Here is an 18,736-nt window from a genome sequence, read left to right on the forward strand (position 1 = left end):
ACTCAACTCACTTAGCTACGCTTTAACCTAAAAGGGTTAATGCTTATCAGAATGAGCATTTTAAGTCACAAAGCAATGTCAAAATGTAAGTGGCGTTATTATCATCCATAGCAAAATGTACTTTATACAGTCCAGAATCTAAAAGAACAAAGAGCAGTGAGTTGGTTTTTGTTTTTGTTTAACAGAGGCAAAGGATACCAAACTCTTGGCATCAAGAATTATAAGGAAAGCTATGTCATCTGATGAAACTATACACACATTTTCTGAAATCACACCCAAGATGAGAACAAAATAACATGGTACAAATTAGGAAAATCTAGGCCACTCTCACCAAATTGCTCCTGCTCGTCTCTGCACCAAGCTACACCAACATGAAACTTCCAAATAAAAATAGCTCGGCGTGGCTGATGCAGTCCTCTAGGGAGCAGTGGCTAACGATTCCCCTGACACCTTCCTGTCTGGCCTACCTCACCCACAACCACCTGAGTTCCTAGGAGAAGCTCTCTCACTGGAGAGCCACAAACAATGAGACGAAGAGGAAAAAGGAAGGGCAACTAATGGCCAGTGCCATCGGTCAATGGACCCAGGGCTATAAGGACTTTGAAAACTGTTTAACACTTATTGCCTAATAGATCTTAGATCAACACCAAATTCAAGTATATCTGGAAACAGGAGGAAGCCCATACGTGTCTTCAGGTGACAGACGGGGTACTATACTGCAGTTACTTGGAGCTGAGCATGAAACGAGGCTCCAAGTTATCTCTCTTCTCTGCATATCAGTTCACGACTTGATGATTATTAGTTCTACCTCATGGGGCAGTTGGGATCTTTGAACAAGAGCCTACTATAAAATCCTTCATATGGTGTGGTCCCCACCTTAACGACTCCATGAGGTCATTAGTGGTAGCAAAGTTTAGCACAGAGTAGACACTCAGTAAACATACTTCCCTTCTCACTTTGTATTTCAAAGATGAAAATATATTCCACTTGGAATGAAAAATGATACTTAATAAAATAGAGTGTGTGTGGCTAGATCAGAACCTAATTTCCTTGACATTTATCTTTTCCTTCATTATGGCTATGGAGACCAATTTTACAATTTACACTGGCCATAATTAGAGCCGTGTATATAAAAATTACAGTTTAAATTTGTGATGGTACATACAGTTTTGTAACTTCTATCCAGTAGTTAATCCTATTTCTCAAGTCCTTTTTCCACCACTATAATAACACTCCCATACACACTACCTGCTTTAATCATCATTATCATTACTGGGAACAAAGTACCCTGTGAGTGTTGCAAAAAATGAGTTGATATATATAAATGTACCTTGAAAACTGTGAATAGCTAATATTACCATTTACTTGAGAATAGAGAAGACACAGCCCCTGTCTTGCGATGACTACAATCTGTAGAAAACGCACAGTGCTAATCAAGGAACACACACACACACACACACACACACACACACACACACACGTGCACATGTCTGGGCACATGTCTGTTTAAAGACAAATAACAATAACAAGAATAGAAAAACGTGTGTGTGTGTGCGCGCGTATCTGTATCTATGAGGAAAAGAATAAATACGTGGGGGACAATGAAAATATTGGGGCGATTTGTCCCATATTTGAAAATGTTTCTATAAAACAATCAATTCTCATGAATAAAATCTTAAAATCCATTTTTTATGAGTAAAATCCACAACATGCCCCCTCTAGCCTCTCATGAAAACATTTGTAGAAGCACACTGCCGCATATTAACCAAGTATCTCCAGTGCAAATCCCTGTCGTTCAAAGGCCAGATGTGCCTGTGAAACACGAAAGACCAAGCAACTGCTACCAAACCACTTCAGCAAAGCTTTGCTGGGAAGGGAAAAATCAGTTAGTATAAGACCCATTTGAAAATCCATTTCACACTTCTAATTTAAAGCCAATTCAAATGTAATTTACTTTATCAGAGCCCTTAATTTAGTGAAGGTCAGAAGTGCAATCGACAGAGGTGAAAATTACTTATGCTTATCAAAAGATAACCTGGTAAGGGTGCTGAACAAGAAAGCAAACAGGAAACAAGACTCCTATTGAAAACCATGGTTAGAACCACTTATCAACATGTCTTCTTACAAACCAACACGTTCTGACGAAAAGCTTTCACTTGACTCATCTCTGCACCAAATGCAAACTCATCTGTCATTCTGTTTCAGTGGGAGAAGATTCCTTTACTTCTCCAACGTTACAACTCATGAGATGGGAAACAACACTCTGGCACAAACTAGTAAACTTACCGCTCTCGTCATCTATATTGAACCTTCCGAGACCACTGCCGTCCCTGATGGAGTACTGGATCTCTCCATCCCTCCCAGAGTCGTCATCTTGGGCAGCCACCTGCAGTACACTTGTTCCGATGCGTGAGTTTTCTTGTACAGATCCAACCACAGCAAAGTCTGGGAAGTAGGGAGTATGGAGGTTTTCGTTGACATCGACTACCTCCACCTCAACAAAGGAAACAGATGACAGAGAGACCGGTCGCCCTTTGTCTTTGGCCCGAACCGTGAGGTTATAGAATTGCTGCTTTTCATAGTCCAGCTCTTTGCTCAAGCGAATGGCACCACTTGCTTTATCTATTTCAAATCTCCCATTATAGTCATTGACCAAAGAATAGCGCACTTGACCCCCTAGCCCAAGATCCGGATCATGGGTCTCCAGCCAAGCAATGACAGTGCCAACGGGGAGATCTTCAAGAACCTTCACACTATAGCTACTGGGAATGAAAGCTGGGGAACAGTCATTGACATCATCCAAAAAAACCTTAAGAGTGACAACCGAAAACAGCTGCTGGCCACTTTCTGCCCTGTCTCTGGCTTCTATTTTTAAAGAGTAGTTCGCTTTAGATTCCCGGTCCAATTGGTCGGCTACATAGACAATTCCAGTTGAGCTGTTGATAGCAAACTGCTGTGTATCCGTCAACACTGAGTAAGTCACTTCACCATTAGAACCCAAGTCTTTGTCTCTGGCTTCCACTTGAATTATCTCAGTGCCAATACTTGAACTTTCGAGAATGTTAACTGAGTAACTGTCTTGCAGAAAAACTGGGCTGTTGTCATTAGCATCCTCCACATTGATGGTCAGCAACCTCCATGAAAATTTTTGTGGGTTACCTAAGTCATAGATGGTGATATTAAGGAGATAGAGGTCCGTGTGCTCTCGGTCCATTGGCAGAAGGACTTTAAGCTGCCCAGTCTCCATATCAATATTAAAGCAACTGTCCGTATTCCCATCAGATATTGTAAATAGCACCTTCCCATTAAAGCCAGAGTCGGCATCATAGGCTTTGATCTTCAGGATGTTGGCCCCAACGGGCAGATTCTCCTTCACAGCCACATCAGAAGGAAATGACTTGTCAAAATGTGGTCCTTGCCTATTAACTGAATAAAAGTCAAGAAATCCATCTTCCAGATTCAGTTTCCCATTTGCTTTTGCCTTAATGAGTAGTTTCTCTGCCAGCTTTTGAGCCACACGAGTTTCTCTGCAACTGAAACTCTTTGAAGACACCTTCCCATGTAGGACTGAAATGTTCACAGACATGGGGTCGGCAAAATTCTCTCCATCGGTTGCTGTAATCCTGAGGGCAAAATTACCATTTTTGATTCCAGAATTCATCAGTGACTTTTTAAGCTGTAAAACACCAGAGTCTGGGTTTAAATAAAAGAAACCAAGTTCATTTCCAGAGATGATTTTGTACTTTACAAGTTCAAGTTCATCAATATCAATTGCTGAAACAGCTGTGATATGACCCCCAACTGGAAAGTCATAGGAAATAACTCCCTGGCAAGCCACTTTCTCAAAGAGAGGGCTGTTGTCATTGACATTTCCTATTCGAATAGTCACATTTACTTCACTTTCATGGCGGTATGGCGAACCCCAGTCAGAGGCTCTTACGATGAACCTGTAAGTTTCTGGGGAGGATTCAAAATCCAATTCTTCAGTTGTGCTAATAACACCTGTAAACTGGTTAATGGCGAATGGTAACAAATTCAGACTGGCAATACTATAGGTGATGTACCCATTTTCTCCTTTATCCTTATCGGACGCTGAAACCATCAGAACACTTGTGCCCACTGGGACACTTTCATTCACAAAAGCATCATACAGTGGCTGCTGAAATTCTGGGGTATGGTCATTCGCATCTTCTATCCCAACGGTAACTTGTGCTTTCAAATCTCCTTCCTTGTTTGTCACTCCCAGCTTATAAACCTCCTTCTTAATAGTATTCAGGGGCTGTGCTGTGACAATCAGACCTGACCGAGGATTAATTTTGAAGTACTGTGCATCCTCACCGGGAGATAATTTGTATTCCACATCTAGCGGTTCGGGACTTAATTTTACTATAGCAACCACGACACCAGGAGGGGAGAATTCACTAATGCTCACATCATACATTTCTTTTTCAAATTTAACTGGGACGGTGTCTCTTTGGGGGTTGGCAATGTGGACGATCTTCGCTGCTGAAAATTTCTGAGGTGACCCCTTGTCTTTTGCTTGAAGAGTGAGATTGTAGCCATAAGGAAAACTCCCCCAGTCGACCTTCTTTCTCTCCTTAATCTTGTACTCGTTCATCCACCTGCCTTCCTTAGCCAGGAAGAACTGATCTAGAGGGTCCCCAGCCACAATGGAAACAGACTCAATCTCTCCATTGGCCCCCTCATCTAGGTCATCGACTGTCACCACCGCATACGTCGGCTCTTTGTCCAGCGAGAAAGGAACGTGAGTGACCACATGGAGAGTTGGGGCGTGTTCATTTACACGTTCAATGTGAACATAAAGCTTCGCAGTACTGCTCACTCCGTTGTTTCCATAGAGTTTCATCCCCCGGTCCACAGCCAAAATCTCCAGATCGTACCTATTTTTTTCATCATAATTTAACCGCCCACTTAAAGAGATGACACCACTTGTGGGGTGAACTGAAAAGAGATCAACTTTGTTTTTAAAGTAGTAGTAGAATTCTCCATTGGAGCCGATATCGGCGTCTGTGGCGGTCACCTGGGCAACACTAGTCCTTAAAGGTGTGCTTTCTGCTATTGTAACAGAGTACGTTGTGGGTGAAAACAAGGGTCGCAGATCATTCATATCTAAAACCTGTATGTTCACTTTGGTCCATGCTTCCAGATCCTCCCCTCTGACAGAACCTTTTACTATCAATAAATAATTGTCCTGAATCTCCCGATTCAATATGGCCGAATTGCCACCTTTAGTTCTTATTCGGAGGAAACAGAAGTCTGCAATGATGACTTCCTCTGCTTTGAAGAAGCCTTCCTCGTCTCCAGATACAATTCTGTATTTGACATCCCAGGACAGGTCTATTAAGGTGATGCCCATTCTACCCTGGCTGTGGACGTAGGTCCTTGCGGCTGAGTTCTCACACACGGTAGCATTGTACACGGGGTGCGTGAAGTGGAAGCCAAGGGGCCCGGTCCCCGGCAGCCCCTGGGACACCGTGGCCAGAAGCTTGAGAAGCAGGAGGATGAGGCAAGAAGGGGGAGGCCGTGTACCCACACAGTATCCCATAGTTACATCCATCGTATCATACCTCCATCCTGGAAGGGGGGGGGGAAGAGAGAGAAAAGATGAATTAACCTACAGGAAAGTGGCAGAAGGTGTAGGAACTCGATGTGATAAAACAGTGCTTTTTAAAAACTTCATTATAAAATCTTCTTACCAAAATGTCAATACGAGAAAAAAAAAATTAAGAGAACTCACTAGGATTTAAAATTGTTTGAGTTCTTTAAATCACACTTTAATACTGTTGCTGAAATTGTTCATCGGTACAAGATTTCTTGCATTCTGAAGGTCAATTTAGAATTATGTACTTAGAAGCCTTAAAAAAAATGCATCTACCTTTCACTTAGAATTACCTTCTAGGCAGTTACCCAGTGGAAGCAATTAGATATTTACTTTTAGAAGTGTACATTTAGGGGCGCCTGGGTGGCGCAGTCGTTAAATGTCTGCCTTCAGCTCAGGGCGTGATCCCAGTGTTCTGGGATCGAGCCTCACATCAGGCTTCTTCACTGGGAGCCTGCTTCTTCCTCTCCCACTCCCCCTGCTTGTATTCCCTCTCTCGCTGGCTGTCTCTCTCTGTCAAATAAATAAATAAAATCTTTAAGAAAAATAAAAAAAGTGTACATTTAAGGTACCGTTTAAAAGACAAAAGAATTGAAAAGATACTAGCTGCCTATCAATCGAGAGTCAAATAATTTGCAGTGCATTCATAAAGTGAAATACGATGCAGCCATTAAAATAATTATTTCTAAAATGTACATTTTGAAATGTGGTAAGATGTAATGCTGAGTGGAAAAAAGATCATAAAACAGTATGGGTGGTTATGATTGTATTATTACTTACACATTTCAGTGCACAACTTCAATTTTACATTTAAAAAGGATTAACTGTGTTGTGGGATCTGGGGGATTATTTGCTTTTCTAATATTTTTTCAAGTAACATTGTTCATCCATGGTTATATAATTACCTTTATAACTATGAACTTTTAAGGAAACACTTATAAGGCATTAGCATCAACTTTTGTTGTGCTGACTTTAAAACTGACCATGATTTATACACAATTCAAAATCATGAGGCTGAGAATTCAAGCCCCCTAGAAGCACACATGACATGATCTAATTCCATCGAACTAGTCACTGTATGATAAATTTATGGCATCTCTACGAGGTTATCTCCTTTCTGGTTTTAAACTAGCTCCAATTACCAGCTATCAGCTGAAAAATCTCTTACGAAAGTTTAACATCTTAAAATATTATCAATTGCTTTTGTAGTTCATAAAACACTTTCATACCCAGAGTTGGCAAGGCACGTGTTATTATACACTTTTAGTAGATGAGATTAGACAACTTCATTTTCCTAGTAGCAGAGTCGGGATTAGAACACAAGCCCTCTGCACACCCCCCCAAGGCTTTCTCATTTCTTTTTTCCAACTCTGCCTTACAGAGGACTCTGAAGCCGATTTCTGGGCACGCATTTGCTTGGTTCCACGGAAGATGAAATATGCCTTGCTGCTGTCATCTGTTGAAGCAACTCAGGAAACGGGAGTAGCAAGTAGAAAGAGTACAGTTTAATATAGGGATTTCATAAGCAGAATAGATGGTACAAATGAAAAGTGGAAAGATGAGATAACTTTTAATAAAAGGAAAGAAGTTAATTTCACATGCAACTGCTTTGGCTGTCCGTCCTTAGGAAGCGGCTCACATGGTAAGTGTGCGAAGCAGCGAGTCGGAGGCTCAAAAATCCTGCCCCGGAGAACGGAGAGCCCCACGGGGCCAGTGCATTTAGTGCTGCCTCTTTGTGGAGCACCCTTGGCTGATACAGGCGAGTGACAGAGCCCTCCTTAGGGATCGCAGACGTAAACCAGCAGAAGCTTTATTAATACCATGTATAACTCAATAGACTCTTATTTCATCATCTGAGAATGCTCCAAAGTAGAGGAGGTATTTTTAGGTTCACTATGAACATAACGGAATGAGACAACGCTCTTACAGGAAATGACCAGAGGCCATGGATAGTCTCTCAACGTAGAAAACTGGGGTTACTCCCAGCATCTCCAGGGAAATACAAATGCAGTTTCCGCCTTATTTCCCACTAGCTCTTCTATGCCAAGGGCACAGCCTACAAGCATGGTTTTGTTGATACGTTGCCAACGGAGTCTGGATTCTGTGGTCATCAGGGAAGAAAACAGCCCTGATGGTAATTTCAGCTCAAACAAACTTTTCTTAGTCCATCTCACATCCCCATTTTCGACCCTGACTGAAGAGAGGAGCTGCGTCTGTGCATCGATCTATTACCAGCACCCAGCACCACGCCTCCCACGCAGGGGACACACAGGACATAAACGCACTGATGTAACCAGGGGCCCAGAGGCCTTTAACATGTCAGTTTCCAAATCCCAGAAAATACGCCCATCTCACTTCTGAAAACAGAATCAAGAAGTTATATGAACTCAAGCCTCAAAGATCATCTGGTTTGATCTCCTGAGTTTACAGATGAGGACACCGAGACCCATAAGGATAAAGAGACTCACTAATACCAGGTTCAGGACCCCCAGGTCAGAGCTGATACCACATGGAAATGTGTGTCAACTGAATTAGCTTTTCTTTGAGTTATGTAACAATTTTAGGGCTGTGGTTTATCATCACTTTGCAGGGATCTTCGCCTTCTGACACCTTGTTAATCTCCCCGGTGCTACTCCCTTCTCTAAGTTGTTAACTGTAAGTAAACATTTAAGTGCCCGGAGGGACATTTACTTCTAGAAACCCTTCCAATGAATCCTTCACAGCACAGAACGCTGTCATAATATGAAAAATCATCATTCGATTTAACTCTTTGAAAGTTGGAATGTTTGCATACTGAGTTTTTCTTTCAGCAGGATACACTGCTGCAATTTTTTTTCCTTATAAAACAGAGTCAGTGGTCTTACATGCAAGTAGAAAAACACTACAAACCACGCTGAAATGGGACAGTATTGTTGTGTACAGAAATTTGGATTTAACTCCAAAATCCTGAGCAGGACTAAGCTTGTCAGCTTCAGTTGTGGAGACCAAAATATGTCATCGAGTTTCGGTATCTTTATTTTGGGGGAAAAAAAAAGTCCTATCTGGCTCCAACTATTTTTAAAACCTGCAGTTTTCTCCATTGATTTAGAAAATAAATGAGTGCTGAAAGTGAGGAATTCTGTAAAATTCTGCAAAGTAAACACCAGAATATGATTTTGGCTTCCTCTTTTTTTAGCATGCTAAGACAACTGTTAAGCTATTAAAAAAAAAAAAAAGTAGTGTGCTTTTCCACACTGAAGCCAAGCTATTTGTGAAGCCAATATGATAGTTATGGTGTTTCAGATGCTCTGCACACTGATTTATTCTACTGCTTCTGGATTATTTTAAACAAAGCACTTAGTTCCCAACCTCAGAGCCTATTTTCTACGACTTAGTAACATAATCAATATTTTTGATATAATCTCCAAAGAAATCATCAAGCCATCAATCTTGGAGACATTTATTTTTCAGAGCAGTTGACTGTGCCTCCCCCCGCCCCCCCATCCTGTCCTGTGAGCTCTGAGAAAGACTGGATCTTAGCCTGAGACTCCAAAGGGCATGCAGAGTCTTCTTTCCAGGAATGAATACATTCGAGTGACCTCTGGGGCAGCTCACAGTTCTTACAAAGGCCACCTCTCTGGGAGAGCCTGGACTCAGCAGAGTGCCTCTGCTTGCTCAGGTAACCTGGGGAAGCTGTTTTCTGCCATCATTAAATGGGCCTCCTTAAATCGCTGGGATTTCTGAACACTAGAAAAGGCATCTTGCAAGAACATTCTATTTTCACCCCACCTCTTCTTTTTTTTTTTTTTAGATTTTATTTATTTATTTGACAGAGAGAGAGACAGCCAGCGAGAGAGGGAACACAAGCAGGGGGAGTAGAAGAGGAAGAAGCAGGCTCCCAGTGGAGAAGCCTGATGTGGGGCTCAATCCCAGAAGGCCAGGATCATGCCCTGAGCCAAAGGCAGATGCTTAACGACTGAGCCACCCAGGCACCCCACCACCCCATCTCTTCTTATCTTGTATATTTTGAAAGGGTTTTACTGGCACACAGAGAGGGTGCTTGGGAAATGTGCTATGATAGGCTGTAAAACAATAAACAAAGTTGGTCTCTGAAGGGCCTCCCCTTCCCTGGCATCCTTGATGAAGACCACTTGTGTTAGAAGCTGTGTGGTGACTGAGTCAGAAGCTAACACACCGGCTGTATGCACAGTGATTCCAGGACACATGCTCCGGCACCTGACTGCCTGGGTTTGAATCCCAGCTCTGCCATTTCCTAGCTGTGTTACGTCGGGCAGGTTATTTAACCTCTCTGTGCCTCAGTTTCTTTTGCTCACAAATGGGAATGATAGTGCCTACCAAAAAAAGATTTGAGTTAATAAAAAGAAAGCACTTAAAACAGTTCATGTCACATGCTAAGTTTACAATTGTTAGCTATTATCCTTAACTAAGGCAGTTTTTAGAGAAGACAAAATCTGTGAGTCAGGAGATAGGGAGGGCAGGGTTTACAATCTCCTCTGACTCTTCCTTTCCCAAGAGCAAAAGGCCCATGCAAGGTAAAGGAAAAGATGTCTTTTCTTTATGGAAAGCAAATGATTACTACAGCAGACCCCAAGGTCAGAGAAACCGGACTTGAATCCAGGCTTTCTCACTGACTGGCTGGGTGACATTGGGCTAATACTTAAACCTTTTTCAGTCTCAGCTTAGGGATTAGAAGAGCTCCCACTGTCATGTAACAGGCTTACAAGTGTGTCTGGGACACAGCAAACATTCCATAAATATTAACTGACATTACAATTACGAAGGCGTTCAGAAAAAGGGATCCAAAATGGAAAACAAATGGAAAATGAGCTAAGGATAAAGGGTCAAGAGGTAGACCATCCCTGGGGTAGCCCAGCCCTAATAAGAAAGCCATCCTTTCACAGACCCCAGACGCCCACCCTGGGCTGGGGTCAGTGCCAGAGAAGGCGTGTGCCTCCTGGCCTGGGTCAAGCGCTGTGGCCGCACCTCTGTAACCGACTCCAACGCCTACACGGGTACGTTACAACTCAGGAAACTGGAGCTGCGTTAGGAGTACTCCTCAGACCTGGCATTTACTTGCTGAGGCGTTCTGGCAGGATTTCTCCTTGCCGTGATGAGTCCCCGCACGGCCAGATACGGCCAAACCCCGTCTTCCAGAGCAGCCTATTCTGATACTGCTCGAATTACCGTCCTCGTGGTACTACTTAATGTTCCGGGTCCTTGCTCGTGAGATCAGTTATAGACTGTCTGTATGACACCTCTGGGAATAAAGTTTTACTCTCTGGCTGACGCTAATGGCTGCCTGAAGGGAAGAAAAAGTGTTTACTCTGTAGTTTTCTTAATACAAACCACTGTAGCTAGACAGTGCAGAGGATAATATACTAGGCGCTCAGGTCACAGATGATTCACGTCATGTCATTATTCAGATTCTCTATGATATACTGAACCAGGGCCATGTAAACTCACTGGGTTTCACAGTCTAAAGGACTGTAAAATTGTCTAGCCCAACACCCTAGTTTTAAAGTGGAGGGACCACATTGGGAAAGGTTAAGTGATTGGGACAGGGTCACACGGCTTACCGGTAAAAAAGCTAAAACTGGACCTCAGGTCTCTCCTGTGAATGTGACCCACTGCTGCCGCCTCATTTAAGAATATGGGTCTCTACTTGTTCATCTCTACGGATTTTATTCATCTTCTTAGATTGAACTAAAATGTCACCTGCTCTATGAAGCAATCCCAGAGATTCCCATTCAAAAGTGAGCTCCAGTCCTTTTTTTTTTTTTTTTAAGATTTTATTCATTTATTTTAGAGAGAGAGAGAAAGAATGTGAGTTGGGTGAGGAGCAGAGGGAGAGGGAGAGGGAGAGGGAGAGGGAGGAGAGAATCTCAAGTGGACTCCGAGCTGAGCACAGAGCCCCACACACCACCCTGAGATCATGACCTGAGCTGAAATCAAGAGTTGGTCGCTCAACCAACTGAGCCACCCAGGTGCCCCCAAAGTCAGCTCCGGTTCTTAAGCTGTGACTCCTAAGCTTTAGAGAACATCAGAATCATGGTAGGGCTGAGCTCCACCTAGAGTTTCTGGATCAGTTGGTGGAGAATTTATAATTCCATCAAGTTCCCAGGAGATGCTAGTCCTGGCACAACCATACTCTGAAAACCACTCTGAACTCATCTATATTTTATCTATATGCCCCTCTCTGATAGCACTTTCTTCCTTGTATTAAAGTTACTTGTGTGTGTTTTTAAACTACATACTGGACAATAATCTCCCTTATTTCCTCTTCTTACAGTATCTATCTAACAAAGTGCTTGGAAAAGGCAACAATTTGATGAACGTTTGTGGAGTAAAATTTGTCTGGTCAGCATCCACTGGAACACATGCTCCAGAGACAAGAGCTAAATGAATCATTGGACAAATCAGGAATTATGATTATAAAACTTACGGACCCTGGGTAAATAGCTAGCCCACCATTTCCCAAACTGTGTCCCACGGCACATTACTTTATGACATAGCAATAGGTATGCAACGGAAACAACATTTTAGGAAATGCAGGTTGAATAAAGATAAACAGCTTTGTTACTTTAGAACTTCTTGGAGCCTTTCGTATGCTCCAAAATAAACATTCCCCCGCTCCTGTCCTTAGTTGCCTCTAATAATTTACCCTGCTTTGCTTTCTCCTTATGAAAGCATGGTGTCTGCTGTGTATCTCCAGTAGCAGAAGCATAGTTCCCTGGCACACGGTCAGGATTCAGTGAATACCTCTTGCACACACAAAAACACTATGTGAACTGTGATTCTAAGGTGTCTGATAACATGCACAACTTCTAAAATCTATTTCATCACGAATTTCCTCCCCATCCCCCCACCTACATAACAGCCACCTGTGGGAGAAGAAAGAGTGTTTTCTGGAATACAGCTGGGGAGACACTGATTGAATCCAAGCTAGACACTGTGGCCCAGACAGGTCAAAGAGCTGCCTGGAAAGCTTCGGAGGTGGGATGTAATCTCAGGATTCTTCAGACGAGTTCATTATTCTTCCTACACCGTATCACTGGGTATGGATTCTCATTTCAACTAAGCTGGGAGTTATCCCTGAAGAAATGGCTTCAACACTTGTTATATAAACACATCTCCGTGTTTCAGCTGAAGAATGAGACAACTGTTCCGTAGCTGGCTATGCTCTTCTCTTTTCTCATTAAAAAGAAAAACAAACGGGTGCCTGGCTGACTTGGTCGGTGGAACGTGCAACTCTTGATCTTGGGGTCGTGAGTTCGGGCCCCACGTTGGGTATAGAGATTACTCAACAATAAAATCTTTAAGAAAAACAGAAGTTTCAAAAACTATAAATAACAAAGACTGGCATGAGGGAAAGAGCCTTATCAATGTTAAATCATCACCCGCATAGTCTCATAGTTTTTGTTATCTATTTTCACTAAAGTCCACGGGGGAAAAGCAGTTTGCCAAATCCAAAATACTCTTGAGACGTAAAACCTAAAACAACGTTCATATTTCACTCCTCCCTGGAAAATCCTGCTTGTCTCCTTGAGCCCCAAGTCTAAGCAGAGCTTTACAAGGATATGATATCACCTCCTGTCAGTCTAAACAAGGACAAAATTTCCAAACCCAGGCCTCCGGTTGGTTCTGCCAACCAGCCAAGCAGACCATTACCCAAACCCAATCTTTTTCATTATTATAATACTGTAAATTCTAATTTTTTCCAGTGGTGCAAATCTTTCTATTGTCTAAAAGTATCTCTCAGGAGAAAAGTCAATCAGCATGAAGCAAGTGTAATGCACGGTGGTTCTGAGAAAAATGGAAGATTCAGCCACACAGCGGCAGTGTTATGAATACCCTCCTTTATTTTCTCCCCAGGTGCTAGAAATATTTCCATACAACACTGGTTAATGTCAAGTATCATTTCATCAGTAAATGCTTCAAATTCAGGGGTAATTCAACCAGGGGCTATCAGAAGGAAAGATTAGCATGTTGTTCAAGCCTTTTAAAAAATCATTTCTCCCTCTGGAGAAAGAAATTTGTCACGGGGTAAAAGAAAAAAAAAATGTATGGAGAGGATATAATTTGCTCCTATGCTTGGCTGTCTAAGAAAATGTTCCAGAAAAATGCATGATTTCAATTTTTCTCTGGTGGGCCTTGCTGACAGAAACCAAAGGGTAAATACATTAGTATTCACCTATGCTCAAGATTTCTTTAAAGAAAAAAAAAAAAGGAAAGAAAAAGAAAAGCAAGGGAAAAAAAACCTTTTTCAAATAACAGCATTTACTATGGAATAACTGCCTGACAGAGAATAGAATCCAAACACTTTAAACAGAACAACGTCTTTAAACAGTGTTCTGTTCAAGAGTTAGGAGGGCAGAATGCAGGTGAGAGGAAAAGCTGCCCTCTGCTTGCAACATTCTGATAAAATCCACATTTACTGCTGTGCTAAGTCCCTGCGGCCTGCCCTATTTCCAAATGTTAACATCCTTTTAGCCATCCTGATGGCCGTTCTCCTTTAAAAGTGATTCTCCTTGGGGCGCCTGGGTGGCACAGCGGTTAAGCATCTGCCTTGGGCTCAGGGCGTGATCCCGGCGTTATGGGATCGAGCCCCACATCAGGCTCTTCCACTATGAGCCTGCTTCTTCCTCTCCCACTCCCCCTGCTTGTGTTCCCTCTCTCGCTGGCTGTCTCTATCTCTGTCAAATAAAAAAAAAAAAAAAGTGATTCTCCTTCAAGGTAAAGGGTATTCTACAAAGTAAAATCGGGAGTCAGGAAAGCAGAATATGGGGGAGCTACCCTCAGCACATCCCTTTCCTGCCATGGTAAGTGGTGGTAATGTCAGGGCAAGAGGAAGTGAATACGTCTGTGAAAGGGCTGGGGGGGGGGGGGTTACACAGAGCTCCAGGACCTAAATGAGGGAAAGGAGGTATCGGTTTCCCTTTTCTGAAAGATCCGAACGGCCAAAGGAAGATGTGATAAACGACAAAACATCCTGGAGACTGCAGATGACTTTTGGGAGAATATAATTCAATTCCAAATTTCTCCAAGGTTACACATGGGACCAGGTCTTACTCTGGACAAAGTAGACCACAAGCTCCAGACAGCAGTTCCAGAAATGTCTCTGTGTTTGGCTGAATGTCTCCCCAGAAGGAAAGGCAGTAGTACTGAGCCCTGTATACTGTATACAATACAGAATTGCGAAATGAACCTAATGAGGAAAGAGATGCACACGGAGCTTGGACAACAGGCTAATACTGATGTGTCGCCTCATGAAGGCCGGGCAACGGGCAGATAAGGATGGGGAAGAGAGAATACAAGGAATAAGTGTGCAAGAAATAAGGAAACAACATATCAGGAAATTGGTGAGACCTGAAAAAAGTGTCTCAGGCAGCAATCCTGGTAAACTCAAAAAGGAGGAGAGATAACAAAACAGCCTGACATACGGAAGAGGAACACACTCTGGAGAGAGGTAGGAATTATATTATAGGAGGAGGCAAAGAAGATTATTTGGGACCAGGCAACAATAAGCGTGCCAGGATTTCAAAGAGCTCACAAGTGGGTCAAGAAATGCAGCCTGGAAGTTTGCTGACAGCCCAGAAATCTTGTCGGTCACGTCTCCTCACGTCGCCATCGCTGACAGCTATGTCTTAGCAAACAAGGCAAAACGCAAATTTGGTTCCTTCAGTTCTCCCACACTCCCCTTTACGGCTATTTATTATTGACGGATGGGTTTATGCCGACGTGGCCTGGATTAGTATCCCGTGCTAATGAGACCAGGGTCGCAGGTTCAATCCCACAGGGGGATACACAAAGGTCTATTCCTGAGAACAGGGCAACGAGAACAGGTGAGCATCAGCTACTCTCCATCTCCGGTAAAAAGTCAAGGCTACAGAATCCGGCATCAGTGGGGTCTGGATGTTCACTTAGGAAAACATATTTCTTGAGAGGGGCAAAAGACATCTGGAGACATTTCTGTATATAGAGGATGAAGCAGTGATCGAACACCCTCCAAGGGCCTAGTTAGTAATTCTCAGCATTACCATCCTGAGCCCTCTCTACTAGGTTCGGGCCAGACTTCCTCTCCCAAAGCAGCCATAAATGGATTAAGTGGGAGACCACTCAGTGCATCAGAGCCTGACAAGAGCTCTGGGCTCCAGAGGGGCTGCCACAGAGGAAAGGCAAAGGCCAAGGGCAGAGCCTATCTTTGGAGAATACCCGCCAAAACCACCCAGACAATCAGGCTGATCAAGTAAGCTTGGCCTGAGATAGTGAAGTACTTTCTGCAACTCTGTGACTACTAACTACTCAGCACTGTAGTTGTGACAGACCCAGCGTTCTGGGTGTGGCTAATGAGGTGGTTTCCTGAGGTCCTCCCCCACCCTCCTTCTTGGAATCCTGATACCATTTTTGAAACTGAAAGCCAGACCTGAGAAAGCAGTCAAATGTACTAGTTCAACAAGAAAATGAATATATAAGAACTCCGTGAGTTCAAATCCAGGGCTTTCTGGAGGTGGAGTCGATTAAATTTCATGGCCAATGAGGAAAGGAGGGTGTCACTACGGTCCAGGCGCTGTCTGTCTATGACGAGAGGACAGGAACCCTACAGCGTCAACCTCCTGACTGGCCCGACACATCACGCTTGCCCCTCCACAGCATTCTGCTACAACCAGCCCTTCACATTCCTAAAACCTGGCAATCTCCTACCCCCGCTGAGACGTTGCAACATCTTCCCTACGCCCTCTGGACAACAAAGACCAAAACTGTCAACAGGGAGAAGGTTCTGCCAAGCTTGGCCCTGACTGCTTGCCTATCATCTCTAACCACTCCGCTTTCCAGCCACACTAGCCTTTTTTCAGTTCCGGGCAGAACATATCAGGTACTCTCCTCGGGCTGTTACACCTGAGTTCTGCTCTCATCCCATTCCTGGTTCCCCCTCTTGGAATCGCATGCACATGATCAGTAACCCCAGTTTCTGTATCCTTCGGGGCACGTGTCTCTGATCCCCAAGACTAGCTGTGGCCTCTTGTGATATGTCCTTACGGCACCCAGAACATTTCCTTTGTAGCTTATTACCATTTTAATTATATTTTAGCAAGACTATTCGATTAATATCTGTTACCTCAACTTGAGTATAAACTATCTGAAGGAAGGGACTGTCTCCTATGGTCACCATTGTCTCTCCACACCAAATGTACTGCTTGGCATACAGTGAGCGCCCGATAAATAATTTGCTCTGGATGGACTATAAATGTCTTAGGACACCCCAAGAAAGTGTAGAATTAAAGCAGTGATTTCCAACTGTCCTTAACAGAGGACATTTGCCAATGTCTGCAGATATTTTGTTGTCACGATAAGGAGAGGGTGACTACTGGCATCTAGTGCGTACAGGCAGGTCGGATGCTGGTAAACATCCTCCAAGGCACGAGACAGCCTCCCAAGCTAAGAATTATCTGGCCTAAAATGTCAATAGTGCTGAGTTTGTGGCTAGATTACAGGAACTAGGGCAATTCTTTCAAGAAGGGTAGACCCAAGTATGTAGAAACAAATGTTTCCCAAGGAGCATGGTTCACAGCAGAGACACTGCACAGAGTCCCTCTGCTGCCACCGAGATGGTCCCCAGATAAGCCCCAGAGAGATCAGCGGTGGGTATTTTGGTGCTAAGAATTGGGCTCCCCTCCACTCGGGCTGGGATGGCTTCCATCCCCACAATATGAACCTGGCTACATTCTGAGCTCCCCATCCGAAACAGAATGAAGAAACCTTCACCTTTCAGTGGTAGAGCCACGTGACCTGATTTCTCCAGGAAGTATTCACGTGTGGCAAGGCCATCAGTCACCCTGACAGCTAGAATCCCTGTTTGCTCCCAAGGACTAATGTTCTCCAGTTTTCCACCACCCTGACTTGGATCTCACTCTTTACGGAAGCATTTATTCTGCCAACACAATCAAGACCCTGAAAGATTGATCTTTCCAGGTCAGTAGAGGGCCACCTCTCTAGAGGTTTACATAATTTTCTCTGCATGGCTACTAAGACCACAGCCTCCCAAGTATTTGAACAGTCTCACCTTTTCCATGGCTTTGGGGGGGAATCATTTTCCTCTGCAGCCTGGTGTACAAGACAGGGCTATCATACCCCGCCCTGGATCGAGAGAACAAGCACAGCTCCCACAGTTGTGCCACAAGCTACGAGAACCTAAGCAGATTTTTAAACACCCCTTAATATCCACAGCTGCTGGAAAGTAAATGTGATTGTTACTCCGACAAGCCTTAAAACAAGTCCCCTCATTCCACGTACACAGAGCTTTCTCTAGTCCACCCCTGAGTATATGTAGTTAAGGACCAAGTATACTTTGCCACTAATTATGTATTACAAATAAATAGTTTACACAAGCATATGTAAACTGTGAAAGGGGGAAGCAGCCATTCTGAGCACTCACAGCAGATGTTTAGGGACAGCTGTACAGGGAAGCTGACAAGAATGTAGATGAAATTTACTTTAAAGTCCCACAAGAGTGAGAGAAGGTTTGTTTAACCTTTACCAAACCATTCCACCTAAGGGGTTCAGATCTGCATTTTCCTTCAGAGCAGATTTCTACTGCTGTGCTTAGCAGGCCTTTCCCACTTCCTTTTTTTTTTTTTTTTTTTTAACTAAAGAAAGAAGCCCTAGTGATTTGACCATTATGAGCAAATGTCATTTCGCCATTACAACCATAAGCCCAGAAGTTTGCTTTTCAGTGTCCATGTGTTATTAGTAAATGCTAACAGACAAGAGTAAACATTATTCACAAAGAATTTAGCAACAGAAAAGTCTGCATACCAAGCACTTTAACTTCTGAGCCTCAAGAATCCACTAGGTTACACCACTGTTTCCAAGAACTTCTGTCTTTCACATCAAAAGGAAAGATGTTGGGACACCTGGGTGGCTCAGGTAGTTAAGTGTCTGCCTTTGGCTCAGGTCATGATCTCAGGATCCTGGGATGGAGACCCGCATCCTCCTCCCTGCTCAGCATGGAGCCTGCTTCTCACTCTGCCCCTCTCCCCTGTACCTGCTCTGGCTCTCTCTCTCAAATAAATAAATAAATAAATAAATAAATAAATAAATAAATAAAAAGATGATAGT

General features: G+C 43.3%; 1 protein-coding gene across 2 annotated transcripts in view; it reads right to left on the bottom strand.

Moving 5' to 3' along the window:
* FAT3 (FAT atypical cadherin 3) overlaps window positions 1-18,736 on the bottom strand; it is a 638,491-nt gene that overhangs the window by 495,059 nt on the left and 124,696 nt on the right. For both annotated transcript variants that reach the window (XM_045790757.2, XM_087868258.1), the window contains exon 2: window positions 2,287-5,595. In XM_045790757.2, the coding sequence (XP_045646713.2) occupies window positions 2,287-5,578 (3,292 nt within the window). In that variant the 5' untranslated portion in view covers window positions 5,579-5,595. The remainder of the gene's footprint in view (window positions 1-2,286; window positions 5,596-18,736) is intronic.

Source organism: Ursus americanus, chromosome 16 (assembly GCF_024610735.1).
Source record: "Ursus americanus isolate L20-20 chromosome 16, mUrsAme1.1.p, whole genome shotgun sequence".
NCBI classification, from domain to species: Eukaryota; Metazoa; Chordata; class Mammalia; order Carnivora; family Ursidae; genus Ursus; species Ursus americanus.